This window comes from Pleurodeles waltl, chromosome 4_2, assembly GCF_031143425.1.
Source record: "Pleurodeles waltl isolate 20211129_DDA chromosome 4_2, aPleWal1.hap1.20221129, whole genome shotgun sequence".
In the NCBI taxonomy this organism is placed as follows: Eukaryota; Metazoa; Chordata; class Amphibia; order Caudata; family Salamandridae; genus Pleurodeles; species Pleurodeles waltl.
Window position 1 is genome coordinate 339,623,140 of NC_090443.1, and position 16,865 is coordinate 339,640,004.

Sequence of the window (16,865 nt, forward strand, 5' to 3'; positions counted from 1 at the left end):
AGGAACGAGTTTGGTGGGAGGCCTCCGCCAGCTGCAAAACTCGAAATGGGGGCCTAAATTTTTTTAGCGCCTAGAAATCAAAAGCAGAACTCAGGCCATCTGGTCGCACTTGACTGGGGAAAAGCCAAAAGTTGAAGCCAACTGTGATGGAGCACTGCTCAGCTACACTGAGCGAGTGGGGTCGGTCAAAGTTTTACATTCACACTTAGAAAAATTATTGAAGATTTCTCACCGACTGGCACAAAGTGACGAGTTGAGGCCCACCTCGCTGAAGGCCACTTCGGATCCAGGTTGCGGGAGGCCTCGGTCAAGTGTTCGACGTTTGGACTTAGAAACTTTTTCGGGACAAACCACCATCGCCTGGGACCAAGTCGAAAGTTGAGCCCTCCTTGGATACACAGCACGGAGGCCTCGGTCCAATTTTTACCTTAAAAAACGTTTTGGAACTTTTCTTCCAGACGTCGGACAACCATCCTCAGCAAGCCGATGTCAATGTAACGTCATCAAATTGCATTTCCACAAGCCACCGGTCAAATCCTGGAAGTCTGGGACGCCGGGGCTTTTCAGCAGGACGATCCTGCAAGTCAGGCCGGGTCGCGGTCGAGGCTGGTCAGCTTGACTCACGACATCGGATCGGTCCACTTATAGAGCTTCTTTCCAAAGTTGCTCCAAACTTCTGGATCTTCTTCCAGAAATACTTTAAAGGTCCTTCAAGTGTCTACAACTCACCCTAAGGTTCCAAAAGCTCTAAGGTGGTCCCTAAAAGTTAGGACTTCAACTCCCAGAATGCACCTGGTCCAAATTCTTAAATGACCACTGGTCACTGGTCAGCTGGGCCATTTCTGCAGGACATGATGCAGGGGACTCTGGTCAGATCCTTTCTACCTGCAGCTTACAGGGAGTCCTTTCTGAGGTTGTAGAAGTAAGGCAAAGTAATTTCCTTGGTGAAGCCCAAAGTGTGAAGCTGGTGCAGTCCTTCTGAGTGCAGTGTTCAGGTGCAGGCCAGGGGTTTAGCAGGGCAGTCCTTCTTCTACTTGTCTTTTTCCAATAGGGATCCAAAGTGTGTGGTAGGTGTGCCATATTTATCCTTGCTCCTGGAGTGGCAAGCTGGGGAGTGCTCCTGTCCAATCACGTGCAGGCCACCACTCTTTTGAGTGACCACTTCCTGGGAAGTGTGGCAAAAATCCATTCCAGGGAGCAACATTCCTCAAAAATTCAAGATGGCAAACATTCAATCTTAGAATTTAGATCTGGCTGAGTCAGCCCACTGGTGTGGCTATGTTTCCCTTAACACACTCCTTTCCAGCCCTCTCTTAATCTAATCAAGGGGCACCTGACTGTCTGGGGCTGTAGGCAATGGAGGAGGTCCAGTGCTGTCACAAACTTCCTTCCATCCTTTGAAGTCCGATTTGGCTGCTCTCCCCCCACCCTATTCTACCATCTGCTGAGGCAGATCTCCTCCCGCCAGAAGCTCCCTTTGTCTCAGCCCCAGCCACGTGCAAGAGGCTGGCCAATCAGAGAAGGGCACTACAGGGCTGAAGTTGGTAACATTTGGCAAGAGTTCTCAAACCCTTTTCCTGTTCAAGTTATATTATATTCAACAGTGGCAAGTTGTTGGACTTATTATTTTTTAATTTGATACCAAACTTGCTATTCCTAGCTCCTTCCAATGGAAAATAAGACTTGATTATTTTCAAATAATGTCTCTCAATGTTAGCCTTTGGAGCTTATTCACTACAATGGGGAAAAACGAATTTGGCTACTTTTCCCTCACCAGGGCTTCTAAAGCATCTTTTAAAAAGTCACTGCTTATAGTTGCACTGCACCCATCCATGGGGACATACCCTAGGGGTGACATATATAAAAATAAGGTAGCTTAGGAATTTGGTAGTACTTTTAATTCCAAAGTCGAATTTAGCATTAATTTTTCCTTAAAAGGAGCCGGCAAGACAGGTCCGCTTTTAAAATGACACTGGGTACCACAGCAGTCCACCTATGCATGTACTATGTATGCTGGGGTCCCTAAACCTACATGCCCTACCATATACTAGGGACCTATAGGTAGGATGGTACAGACAATTGTAATTAGCCTAATTTGCATATTCCATTTTAGACAGAGCACTGGCCCTGGGACTGGTTACCACACGTATTAGTCAAAAAGTTTAGGTGTGACCAGGGCAAAAAGGAGGACTTTCCTACAAGCTTTCTATAGGGAATAGTGCCCGCAGTGTGAGCTTCCAGGGAGCAGTGCCCATAGTGTGAGCTTCCATGAAGCAGTACCCGCAGTGTGAGCTTCTAGGGAGCAGTGCCCGCAGTGTGAGCGTCCACACAGCAGTGTCCACAGTGTGGTTTTACAGGGAGCAGTGCCCACAGTTTGAGCTTCCATGCAGCTGTGCCCGCAGTGTGAGCTTTTAGGGAGCAGAGCCCGCAGTGTGAGTTTCTATGCAGAAGTGCCCGTAGTGTGAGCTTCCATGCAGCAGTACCCGCAGCGTGAGCTTTTAGGGAGCAGAGCCCGCAGTGTGAGTTTCTATGCAGAAGTGCCTGCAGTGTGAGCTTCTATGCAGCAGTGCCCGCAGTGTGAGCTTTTAGGGAGCAGAGCCCGCAGTGTGAGTTTCTATGCAGAAGTGCCTGCAGTGTGAGTTTCCAGGCAGCAGTGTCCGCAGTGTCAGCTTCTTCCCAGTTGCATCCTGTCAGTGTGGGCTTCCTCTAGCAGTGCCACTACGGTGCCCTTCCTGGCCCAGAGACTTCATTGTGGTCTTCTTGGTAGCCGAGCCCTCTTAGAGTGGATTCTTTCCAGTAATTTAATTTAAATTGTCTGATTTAGTTAAATCATTACATAAATCGATGAAATTCATACAAATAATATTTAATTAGTACAATTATGTTACAGGTGGCCTGATTCTTAAATACAAAAATTAAAATTAAAAAATCAAGCGAATCACAATCCCCATAACAACATATTGCAAACCTTACTATGTATATATATATATATATATATATATATATATATATACACACACATATATATATATGTGTATATATATATACAGGGAGTGCAGAATTATTAGGCAAATTAGTATTTTGACCACATCATCCTCTTTATGCATGTTGTCTTACTCCAAGCTGTATAGGCTCGAAAGCCTACTACCAATTAAGCATATTAGGTGATGTGCATCTCTGTAATGAGAAGGGGTGTGGTCTAATGACATCAACACCCTATATCAGGTGTGCATAATTATTAGGTAACTTCCTTTCCTTTGGCAAAATGGGTCAAAAGAAGGACTTGACAGGCTCAGAAAAGTCAAAAATAGTGAGATATCTTGCAGAGGGATGCAGCACTCTTAAAATTGCAAAGCTTCTGAAGCGTGATCATCGAACAATCAAGCGTTTCATTCAAAATAGTCAACAGGGTCGCAAGAAGCGTGTGGAAAAACCAAGGCGCAAATTAACTGCCCATGAACTGAGAAAAGTCAAGCGTGCAGCTGCCACGATGCCACTTGCCACCAGTTTGGCCATATTTCAGAGCTGCAACATCACTGGAGTGCCCAAAAGCACAAGGTGTGCAATACTCAGAGACATGGCCAAGGTAAGAAAGGCTGAAAGACGACCACCACTGAACAAGACACACAAGCTGAAACGTCAAGACTGGGCCAAGAAATATCTCAAGACTGATTTTTCTAAGGTTTTATGGACTGATGAAATGAGAGTGAGTCTTGATGGGCCAGATGGATGGGCCCGTGGCTGGATTGGTAAAGGGCAGAGAGCTCCAGTCCGACTCAGACGCCAGCAAGGTGGAGGTGGAGTACTGGTTTGGGCTGGTATCATCAAAGATGAGCTTGTGGGGCCTTTTCGGGTTGAGGATGGAGTCAAGCTCAACTCCCAGTCCTACTGCCAGTTCCTGGAAGACACCTTCTTCAAGCAGTGGTACAGGAAGAAGTCTGCATCCTTCAAGAAAAACACGATTTTCATGCAGGACAATGCTCCATCACACGCGTCCAAGTACTCCACAGCGTGGCTGGCAAGAAAGGGTATAAAAGAAGGAAATCTAATGACATGGCCTCCTTGTTCACCTGATTTGAACCCCATTGAGAACCTGTGGTCCATCATCAAATGTGAGATTTACAAGGAGGGAAAACAGTACACCTCTCTGAACAGTGTCTGGGAGGCTGTGGTTGCTGCTGCACGCAATGTTGATGGTGAACAGATCAAAACACTGACAGAATCCATGGATGGCAGGCTTTTGAGTGTCCTTGCAAAGAAAGGTGGCTATATTGGTCACTGATTTGTTTTTGTTTTGTTTTTGAATGTCAGAAATGTATATTTGTGAATGTTGAGATGTTATATTGGTTCCACTGGTAATAATAAATAATTGAAATGGGTATATATTTTTTTTTGTTAAGTTGCCTAATAATTATGCACAGTAATAGTCACCTGCACACACAGATATCCCCCTAACATAGCTAAAACTAAAAACAAACTAAAAACTACTTCCAAAAATTTCAGCTTTGATATTAATGAGTTTTTTGGGTTCATTGAGAACATGGTTGTTGTTCAATAATAAAATTAATCGTCAAAAATACAACTTGCCTAATAATTCTGCACTCCCTGTATATATATATATATATATATATATATATATATATATATATATATATATATATATATATATATATATATATATATATATACACACATGTATTAACCTATACAGTTATACAAACAATTGTGAATTACAATCATTTAATTAAAACATCAGTATGCAGTCCCGCCCTTTGTGCCTTCAGTGAGCTTGCCATCCGCAGTGACCTGTCTAAGTAAGCCTCCACACCATGAAGCTAGCCTCACCGTTTATGCAAAGTTTCAGCTTGTCAGGCTTGGTGAACTCTTTCCGTTCATACTTAGCTCGAATCCACTCCTCCCTCAGCACCCTGAAAGGCAAGAGAGACAGTCACTCAAAGATCACTGTACAGAGAGTCAGAAATGACGGTGGAAAAGGGTGAGCAGAAAGCTGACCAGACACAGACCCAAGTGACACAAGTATTCACTTGGGATACACAGAATGGAACATGCTATTGATTACCATTGTTGAGTGTCGGAAGGAGTCATGATTCGCGAGAGGCCAAGTTTAGAGTGGGCCATGTGTTCCATGACAGTGATTCTTAACCTGTGGTTCGAGGACCCCTGGGGACCCACAAGACCTACTCAGGGGGACCATGTATGGTTTACAAAATTTAAGACGATTAAAGAATCATAAAGTGCACACAAATAAAGAAGCAAATTTGAGAACTTTTTCAATTTTTGATTGTGAATTTGAATGAAACAAAATAGTTCAATATTCAGTGATGTTTTGGTGTGTACTTGTTTTTATATGTTTGTGTATTGTTTTGAGTTTGAAATCATATACATTGCATAGGCCGGGGGTCCCTGACTTTCAACACTGACTCAGTGGAGTATCCAAATTACAGTAATAATTCAGTGGGGGTCCATAGCAGTAAAACAATTAGGAACCGCTGCTCCATGACATACTTTGGTTCAGCGCATTAATTATACTTAGAGGTGTACATGCACAATCAGAACACAGTCCCTTTGCACAGGGGCCATAGTGTGAGCAATGAAAATCCAAGTGTGATGATCCTGAAGGCCCAGAAATGGATCTCCACCATGGTCATAATATTGAATTTGGCATTTGTATTGGGGTAATAAATAATCGGAATCTCCTTTTATTATTACAGTTGCTCCTAATATATTGTTATAAATGGGCTCCCTAGTTGATACTGGTTTGCACCCTGTCCAAGTAGGGACCCTCACTCTACTCAGGGTAAGGGAGCCACACAGCTAAGATAACCCCTGCTCACCCCCTTAGCAGCTCGGCACGAGAAGTCAGGCTTATCTCAGAGATGATGTGCAAAGTATTTGTACACACACAGTAACACAGTGAAAACAATACAAAAGGACTCCACACAAGTTAAGAAAAATAACCAATATTTATCTGAATAAAACCAGACCAAAATGACAAAAATCCAACATACACAAGCAAAGACATAACTTTTAAAAAGTTGCAAAGAGCCTTAATCCAGAGAAATCAATGTTTGCCCCTTTTTAACACACAGTACCTGGGATGCATCAAAAACAAAGATGATGCGGGACACAGAGGAGGTGAGGCGCCGGAAAACAAAGCGAGGCATCAGTTCCTTACTGGCAGGGGAGGTGATGCGTCAGTTTCTTACTGACAGGGGAAGTGATGCATTGGTTCTCTCCCCACAGGAGAGGGGATGCGTCAGTTTCCAATAACGCAGTCTTGGTTCCTTGCTTCAGTGCGGGTCGATGCGAAAATGACCCCAGGGATGATGCATGGGAAAATCCAGACGCACTGTGATCAAAGAGTCACGGTGGAACAGGCACCTCATCGACTCTACAGACGCTGTGTTGATTCTCCACCGCAAGGCAGGCGCCGCATAAATTCTTCATCCGCAAGCTAGGAGATGCATCGATTTTCGGCCGTGGTGATTCCATGCACAGATTTTCTTTCTCAGGTCACCAGTGTCCACTTCCAAGGACCCAGTGACTGGATTTGGCACCACTTGGCAAGTCAGAAGAGTCCTGGCACTTGCAGATAAAGACTTTGATGTCCCCGAGACTTCTAAGAGGAGGCAGGCTCAGTTCAAGCCCATGGAGAACCTTGGAAAGCAGGATGTAGAAAGCAAAGTCCCTTTCTTTCACTTCCAGGACAGATGCAGCAAGCAGCAGGCCAGCACAACAAAGCAACAGGCAGAGTGGCAGTTCCTCCTACAGCATACAGCTCTTTTTGCTGGCAGAATGTCTTCAGTCCAGAAGTGTTCTAAAGTTGTGGTTCTAGAAGTCCAATACTTATACTAATTTCTGCCTTTGAAGCAGGCAAACTTCAAAGGGAAGTCTTTGTACTGCACAAGACACTGCCTTTCCTGCCCTGGCCCCAGACACACTCCAGGGGGTTGGAGACTACTTTGTGTAAGGACAGGCACAGCCCTATTCTGGTGTAAGTATCAGCTTCTCCCCACATTCTAGCCCAGGAAGACCCATCAGGATATTCAGGGCACACCTCAGCTCCCTTTGTGTGACTGTCTAGAGTGAATTCACAAACAGCCCAACTGTCATCCTGACCCAGATTTGTATTCCACAGACAGGCAAAGGTACAGAATGGTTAAGCAAGAAATTGCCCACTTTGTAAGAATGGCATTTTCAAACTTACAATTTAAAAACCAACTTCACCTAAATATGTGTTTTTACATTGTGAGTTCAGAAACCCCAAACTCCATATCTCTATCTGCTCCCAATGGGAAATTACACTTAAAAGATATTTCAAGGCAATCCCCATGTTACTTAATCGGAAAGATAGGGCTTGCAATGGTGAAAACCGAATTTAGCAGTATTTCATTCTCAAGACATGTAAAACACACATGTACATGTCCTACCTTTTAAATGCACTGCACCCTGCCCATGGGGCTGCCTTGGGCCTACTTTAGGGGTGACGTACATATAGTAAAAGGGAAGGTTTGGGCCTGGCTAGTGGGTGCACTTGCCAGGTCGACATGGCAGTGTAAAACTGCGTACACAGGCCCTGCAATGGCAGGCCTGAGTCAAGTCTGCAGGGCTACTCATGTAGGTGGCACAATCAGTGCTTCAAGCCCACTAGTAGCATTTGATTTGCAGGCCCGGGCATACCTGGTGCACTATACTAGGGACTTACTAGTAAATCAAATTTGTCAATCATGGATAAACCAACCACCAATACCTTTTAGACAGAGAGCATATGCACCTTAGCACTGGTTAGCAGTGTTAAAGTGGCCAGAGTCTTAAAGCCAACAAAAACAGGTCAATAAAAAATAGGAAGAAGGCATAAAGTTTGAGATAACCCTGCAAAAAGTGCCAGGTCCAAAACAAACACACACGTGCACCATCCCTCCTCCTTTACTGGTGAATCAAATATATATATATATATATATATATATATATATATATATATATATTTATATATATATATATATATATATATATATATATATATATATATATATATATATATATATATATATATATATATTATCCTACTGGTGATACCAACTTTTCCTAAAAACAAAGCATTTTTTGTTTTGCTAATAACTTTGGCGCCATTTGACAAATCTTTACTAAATTTTCAAAACTACTTTGCCGCTCACTTTAGCTGCTGTGTGAAATGTTTCAGGGTCAGTCATCAAGCAGGGGTTGAGAAAAGGAGGGGTCCCTAAACGCTTTTTCCCCATGTAATGTCTATTTGAAAATTTGGCAGAAAGCTAGATCCTGGTAAAAAAATAATCTCTTTTTGTTATTTGGTGTAAATCTGTGCAGTAGTTTCAGAGTTATTAAAGGCAAAAAAATATAGATATCTAGGAACGCTGATCCACTGAGGATTAGGCCCCGAGTGGCAGGCCACAACCGGATAGGAAAGCTGCAGCTGCCATTTTGTTTTTCCACTTGGCCCTGGAGAGAGAACATGAATAAAAAGCTATACAAGGGGGCAGTATAGAGGTATTCTGACCCCATTAGACACCTGGAGGGTTCTCTAAGGAACCCCTCATGGGCAAAATGTGTCCAAATATTTGTTTTTTGCTGATCCGCGGATCCACTGAGGTGCTCAGCGAGACCCCCAGTGTAACTTCACAATGGATCCACCGATTTGTAACCCTTAAAAAATATATACCAAACTCCTGCCATGCATGGCCGAAAGCTGGGTGCGTTATGGGGAAGGGTGCAAGTGGGAGGGCGGCGTGGGAGTAGTTGGCTGCAGGCACTGTGGTCAACCCCCGCAATGCACGGCAGATGGCAGTGTGAGGCAGTGGTTGTATTAACGTGTGGTAATTATATATTGCTTTTCGTTTAAAAAAAAACATAAAAATTCACTGAAAAAAAATAATTATAGAGACATTATAGCTAGGTTTACGTTTCACCCACACTAAATCATAGAAATAGCAGTTATATTTATACTTATTGTTATACTTTTTTGAAGAAACTATAATTCAGGCTGTTAAGTAACTTTAGGCCATGAGTTATAGCCTATGTATATATACTATATATATATATATATATATATATATATATATATATATATATAAATATATATATACACACACATACATACACACACACACTACCCAGTGGGAGGCGCCACTGGGTAGTTATAGTTTGGTCAGCTGTTCCATAGGAAAACTGTTTTTTATGTTGCTAATAACTTTGGCCCCATTTAATTCGTTACTAAAGTTTCCAAAAAGGTGCCACTTTTTGACTAGTTTGTGCATGGAAAGTGTTGGGGTGATCTGTCAAGCGGGGACCAATAAAAAAGCGAGGTCTGCAAATGCTAACTCTCAATGCATTTTCCATAGCCTTCTTCGCGAAGGACTCCAGAAAAACTGCTGAAAAGAATTACACCAAATTTGGCAGGAAATTAGAATTTGGTCTGCAGATTGTGATTTGGTGTAAATCCCTTCAGTAGTAAATTAGGATAAAAAAATTATAGATATCTGGACAGTTGGGTGTACAACAGACTCTTGCTGGAGCGACAATTTAAAAATGCAGAGTTCTGATTGGCCCATGAAGCTTTATTTTCCTAGGCCAATTCACTCCTGCGGAAGTCAGACTCACGCGGGATCAAGTGCTGTGACTGACTGTCAGCAACATCAGAAAAAAGTTGCTGGCAGCCATTACTGAACTTGGGGACTTAGTTCCCAGTCCGAAAATTGTAAAAAAAAAAAGACAGACAGGAACAGGGAAAGGATACCCTTCCCTGTAGGCCCCTTGAGGGCCCCCACCCTGGCCAGTTTCTGCCATAACCTAGTGAGACTCCTGTGGGATAAAGAAAATGGCAGCTGGGGCTGCCCATATTGTGTAATTAAGGGGAGGGGGGCGTGCGCCCTTCCCCTCCCTGAGCCATATTCGCACCCAGTGAAGCCATCTCCTGGGGCCCCAATGATTAAAATGGGAAGAAGGACCCAGAGGCCCCCTCCGCTAGCTGCAGTTGGCCCTGTGGACCCCATCTCCCAGGGCCCAAATCATCAAATATGGGGAAGGTACTCACAGCCCCCTGCCCAAGCCATTATGGAATGGAAGGGCCCCACTCAAGAGGCCTCATTTAATAAGGGGGGATCATGCTCACCTCCGAGCCATAACTGGCCTTGGAGAGCCTATCCCCAGGGCCGAAATCCTTTACCAAACATGAGAGAGCCCATTATTGGTACAGGGGAGCCCACCCGAGGACCGAAATTCACTAAAAAGGAGGATGGTACCCTCTTCCCAATCCTAGAAAAGACCCTGGGGACCCCATACTCAAGGGCCACTAACTTTCTAAGAAGCAAGAGGGGCTGCGCAGCCCCAATCCCTGGGCCCTTTTTGGCTCCCGAAACCCTATCTCCCAGAGCTGGTTCATATGCTATGTGACATGCTATGTGATGTGGAGCCCACTCCCAGGACATAGCGGTTTCCCTGCCCGCACTCGCACGGGCAGGTTTACCTGTGTTAAGTCATCAGCCACGTGGGAGTAAACACAAAGTCTGCTCCCAGTGGGCAGAAGCTTTGAAAATACTCTCACCAGCTGGGAGTAGACTTTTGATCTGTTTCCCGGCCAGCACTGACAATGGCAGCATTCCCTGCACCCCTAAAATGACTTTTTGAGCTCTAATGATGAAGAAATGAAACTAGAAACACATGTCTAGAGTTACTCAGCACAGGCTGCAACAACAAGGACGAATTATTAAAGACTGCCACTGAAGTGTTATCATGCACTGCAGTTACTATGCTGCATTGGGGCAAATTGAGTGCTGGGTTGTGAGGCAGTGTGCTTCCACCCCTCTTCTGTTTGAAAGGTTCCCTTGAGCTACTGAGCTGACAAGCTTGTTTTAATGCACATGCCCCTGTTAGTGTTGGAGAGACGTGAGAAGACTCTGGGCAGCGTTTTTAAAAACCGCAATCCAGGAAAATTTCAAATCCGAAAAACAAGGTGCACCAGACCGAACACAAGTCAGGTGCGGTCTTCCAAGATTTTTGTCCTACCTGGGAATTTGTTTTTTTTAACGGAAAAGACATAAGAAGCAAAAATGAGAATTGTTTAGATTCCACATCTGAAGTGGCATATGGAGATTCACCGTGTCCTGCTACTGGGTTCTCCTCATTTGGGTTGATATCCCCAACACTTATGTCATAAATATCATGAAGGAACTCCATTTCTCTAAGTACGATTTCATGCCTGTAGCCTGCATAGAAAAGAACATAGATCTCTTTGCAGAGGGATAATTTGAGATCCTAATTGCCTCCCTTCAACGAAGCACATATGCTGACAAATAAAAAAGTCACTATACTTCCTTGCCTAACAGTGGCAGGGTTCGATTACATGATGAAGTCCAACTACAGACCTGTCTCCACCATGCCTTTCCTGTTCAAAATAATGGAACCCACTGTCACCTATTAGCTGCAAAAATATCTGAAGGCCAAAACATTATTCTGAGATCTTCAGTCCAGTTTCTGTCCTCATAGAAGGGGGAGCTGACTAATATGGAGTGGAACTGATGGAATTCTGAGATAAGGGCTACACAACCACCATGAATCTCCTAAAGCTCTCTGTGGCCTTCAACACTATAGAAAATGTCCTCCTCCTTACTCGCCGAGAACGTGTAAGGACAACCCCAAGAATGGTTGCCTGCAACATTATTGCCCTAAATATGTTTTGCTAAATTGTGGAGAACTTGAGGGCTAAAGTGTATGGCCATTCTTCATTTAACATTTTATTTAACACTTACATGGTCCCTTCGGAAGCCCTACTGAGGGCTCAGGGTCTACGGTTTCCAATGCATGCCAATGACACCCAGAATTTTCTAGATCTAAATGATCATGCAGCAGACAAAACACCATTGCAAGATACCTTTTTGCCACCAGAAATTGGATGATACAAAGCGTTTTGTTACTAAAGGGGAAAAGTGAGATCCTGGAATTTGGCTGGTATATTATATATAAGTATATAAACAATGTCTTATTGAACTGGCCTTCACAGTTAGGCCTCCTTCTGAACCAACATCAAGAAACCGGGGGGGTGTTAGGTTTGATACTGATTTGTTTATCACTCCCCATGTTTTCTCAGAGCCGAAAACTGGACGAGGGTTATATCAAACAATGTTTCAAATTACATCTTACAAAAAAAAACATATAGAAATCAGGCACACTTCAGTAAGATGGTAACCATAACGCCATGTGTAAAATACACATTCAGTTGCAAGGAAAACATAGGTTTAAAAAGTATGTCACAGACCAGGCTATTAAAGGAGAAATGTGTGTCTGGAAGATTTTTTCCAAAATGGCAGTGGTCCAGGAACTGTTGCTGCTTATCTGTCAGTTGACCACATATGAAGAGCGTGGCTTTCAGTCAATCCAGGTTTTTCAGCCACCAGCACAAAGCATGCTGGGTCTTGGTGGGCTATATTTACAAAGGAATAAAGGTGAATACTAAGTGATGAGATGAGGATTAGTGAGTACGGGGGTGCATAAAATTCGCTTAGCTTGCTGAGGTGTAATTGTGCTACATTTCAGGAAAATTACACAAAATTACATATACAACTAAGCAAAATAGAAATCCATCATTTAGCGCTAACTTTTAGCACTACGAGAGTCCCCTCCATTAACAATTTCATGATTAAAAAAGCATGAACAACACAAGTGCTGTGAGCAATAGCAGCTTGCATTCTGGGCCTTCGAGTTACTCTCGAGCTCGCCACGAACGGAACGCAAATATGTGACGTGGCATCATTTTGGAAGTTTCGAGTAACAACCATTCCTAAAATTACGCAGGCATAAACTGAATTTCAACCGGACCTCCTGGTGATGTCACCCTCATGGAACGGCAAGACTGTACCTACGCACCTTGCGGTTGAACCAGAATTACTGGCTGAAATTACATTCCTCTCAAGGACAGCCTTCCTTTGGCTAAAAAAATGGTGCAAAAATAATTTGTGTTGACTGTACTCAGCTGTCACAAACATACTATTTTACAACAGCTATAAGAGTTGAATAAGTTTTTGCATTAGAAAAATCGTCTAGTTCCTATTTACAAAACTTAGGGGCAGATTTACATTAACGTGGCACATTGGTCCCAATGCGCCACTTTTCTTCAGTCCCCCTACCAGTATCTAACAACACCATGGGTGCGCCATATTTATAATACGGCACACCATGACGGTCATTAGCACAACAGCGTCTGAGGCTATTGTGGCACTTTGCTGCACTAGCGTCAAAAATGTTGATGCTAGTGCAGCAAAGCACAGGGAGCCCATAGGGTAATATGGAGGTGTCATTTGAAAAGCCTGATTTGAGCAGGTGTTAAAATTGATGGAAAAAATAGTGACGTGTTCAGGGCGTCCCTTCCTAATACCGAATCTAAATGGTATGTATGATTGTTTTGTGACTTTGAATCGCAGTTAGCACCGATTTCAAATTAGTTCTAACCCATTCGCAAAGGGGAATGGGCCCTAAGGGACCCCTTCTCCTTTGTGAATGCATGCAAAAACGTTTTTGAAGAGCAGGCAGTGGTCTGAAACTGAAACGTTTGATTTGTTTTCTTTTTAAACGCAGACTGTTTTCCTTAATATTAATGAGGCAAGTCTACTTGCGACCCACCGGGAATCGCAAAAGAAACTCAATGGAGTTTCTTACATTTGGAATTGCAATTCCCTAATTGCAATTTGCATGGAATTTCAATGAGGGAATCGCAATTCCAAATATACGTACATGTGGCCCTTAACGTCTGAAAAACAGAATTGATGCAATTAATTTGCTAATGTAGTTAGAAGGCCTCCAGTCCTACAAACTGAATTATCTACAGGTACCTTTCTGGTCTTAAAAATCATGTATGCAAATTACAGTGTGTCATTGATGATGGAACTACAGGTACAGTAGCTTAAGAACCAAACAGAGACATTTTGACTTGTTTTCTAAAAGTCAACAGAGCGGGCTTGCGGTTCATATTAGCAAGCGGAGTGTTCCCTGTCTGTGGGTCAAGAGCAGTAAACCTGCCATTCCCTTTTCAACAGAGCCTGTTTCTTGGAATTTTAAGAAGCATCTGATCACCAGACCTCAGTGCTGGTATCGGTCGATACCAGGAAAGCTTCTTCTGTAGACAGATTGTGGCACTCCCTTTCAGGACGTTAAACATCAGACATGTAAGATAGATGTGATACACTTAGTGACCAGGAGCCGAGGACAACAGTGAAGGTCTTATCCTGTATTGTACTACTCGTGTAGCTGCCATGTTCCGAGTGAATTGTAATTGTTCAATCTGTTCTCTGGGTAGACCTCTCAACACAGAATTTACATGGTCTAATTTTGCGTTTATAAGTGACTGGGCAATTGATTTGTGATTCTTAACATCTAGATAGGGTATGATTTGAGTTGTCACAAACAGAATAAGTCTGAATGCACCACTGTCTCTGTATGTGTACCTCGAAATGTAGGTTTGCATCCACAGCAACCCTAGAATTCTAGTTCATAAAAAAAAAGGTGGTGGGGACACTAGGGCCCTTATTTATACTTTTTTAGCGCCGCATTTGCGCCGCTTTTTGACCCAAAAACAGCGCAAACGTACAAAATACAATTGTATTTTGTGAGTTTGCGTCGTTTTTGCGTCAAAAAGCAGCGCAAACGCAGTGCTAAAAAAGTATAAATATGGGCCTAAATATTTCTGGGGGTTCAGAAATATTGCCTGTGACTCACATTTTACAACTCGAGACATGAGATGTACGATTAAGGGTCTTTTTTGTAATATTCTTGCAGTACGTTTGCTAGCTTTGAAAATGTTCAATTCACTATGCTACCAGGGGGTTAATATATGGTTACACTGCTTTATTTTCAGTAATTTTCTTTTCATGTGGTTATGCCCTCAAGGGGCTAACTATATGGTAACATGACTATATTTCTTACAAATTGTCATTGTGGTGTCCTCTAGGGGCTGTTCTGAGCATTACAGTCTAATGCCAAATGTTTATTTCTGATAAAGGTTTTTATTGGGTTTATATGACAATTGTGTATGTTTTATTAATCTTGCCTTATTGCAATTATGAACATGATTCAGGCCAACTTAACATCCTTATTACACTATGACTGTTTGGACACTCTTAATATGTTTGGGTTCCCCTTCTAGTTTATTTCTCTCGTTATTTCTCCGTGGCTATCTTGTTTTGGGAATTGTGTTAGCCAGCCAGCAACTCTGAGGGTGTGGTGGTAAATGTGGTATTCTATTGGAATTAGCATGGCAGATTTAAATTAGGATGATAAATGGCAACATTTTTTATTTTTGACTGCAGATAGAGGAAGAAGGCAAATGGAAATCATTTAGTTATATGCAGGGCCACTGGAATTTTGTGGTAGGAAAAGACTAAATTATGAGGCAAGGTTGACCAATTTATGTGGCAAGAGTCCTATTATGAATTTACAATGCCACTAGCTTTAAGTCAAGCAAATGACAGACTCATTGCATTACAAATGCTTGTTCTTCTTTGTTTCAAGGCACTATTTTCCCTCCAGTGAGCAATGTCCTCCAAACCTCTTTTTACTGGCCATCGGGAACATTTATGCACAGATACAGGTGTGTTGTCTGCATATGCCCCCGCCAGTTTGTATGGGTGGAGGGGACATGAACCCACTTTTCTCCCAACAAGATGAAGAGTGTCTTTAAGGCTGAACAAAGTTCAGCCTGAAGGACACTTCACATGTTCAAGTCAGGCAGCTAGGACATAGACATGTGCTAAATGTTCAGGAGCCTGACTGCCTGAGCTAACTTTGCCAGGTTGAGGACTTCACAGCCCTATAGGCGTGACTTCCTCAGTCGGGCAAGAGTGCCTTCGAGGCTCCCCCCCTTATGACAAGGAGGAGAGTCACTGATAGCCTTGGACCAGGGTGCTTCAGTTCTAAGCACTGAAGTGCCCAGGGATAAGTGTCAATCAGTGACACTCGTAACAGAGTAGGATGGATTCAGCAGTCTCACCGAACCTATCTCACTCTGTGACGACTGAGGGACTGCTGCCTCATCCAATGAGGTGAGGCAGACTCCCAACCCTCTTTGACCTCGGAGGCTTCCCTCCCGGAAAGCTACAGTGAGGGTAAGTGTTATTTTTTTTAAGGTTTAGTGAGTTCATGTATGTATGAATGTATGCATGTATGTGTATGTGTATCTGTGATGTGTGTGTGTGTGTGAATGCCTGGGTGTGAGTGTGCATGTGTGGCCCCCGCCATCCCTCCCGGCTAAAATTACCAGCTGCCACTGGTCTGCATATGAATGATAGTGCTGTCCATTAGCCCTTATGAAGGAGAAAAGTGGCTTGAAAAATATGTAGAAGAGGCTGGGGATAGTGGGGAGCTCTGCAGCATTCTTCTCCCTAACTTGGCTTCTGATGGCTGAAATGAGCCCACGTTGACCCTTTGTCTGAGATCAAACAAAAAGAATTGGAACCACCTAATTGCTGTGTCCAGCATAGAAGCCTCTGAACTGAGCCTCAAAGGCAACAAGTCAAACAAAGCCTATTGTGCCAAACACTGCTGACAAATCCAGCAAAACAAACAAAGGCGTATTACCCTAATCCACTGTTGCTAATACATTCTTAAGCGGTGCCAGTAGTACCACCTCAGACTCATGATGTCACCAAACCCTGATCGATATGCATCAAGCTGCGGGTGCACATCTAGAAATTCTTGGAGTTAAAATGCAACTATGCTATCTATGACTTTCACCAGCCAAGGCAATCCTGCAATTGAACAACAATTTTGTAGGCTAGCTTGCTTTAATTATGATTTGTAGGTCGAGCCAACTAGACAGTATGAGC

The 16,865-nt window shown here is 43.2% G+C and overlaps 1 protein-coding gene across 1 annotated transcript in view; it reads right to left on the reverse strand.

The window, feature by feature from the left end:
* The window catches only part of LOC138292669 (arf-GAP with dual PH domain-containing protein 1-like), a 74,524-nt gene that overhangs the window by 34,712 nt on the left and 22,947 nt on the right, over positions 1–16,865 (reverse strand). Inside the window, exon 4 of the mRNA XM_069231380.1 lies at positions 4,846–4,928. Within this exon, the coding sequence (XP_069087481.1) occupies positions 4,846–4,928 (83 nt within the window). The remainder of the gene's footprint in view (positions 1–4,845; positions 4,929–16,865) is intronic.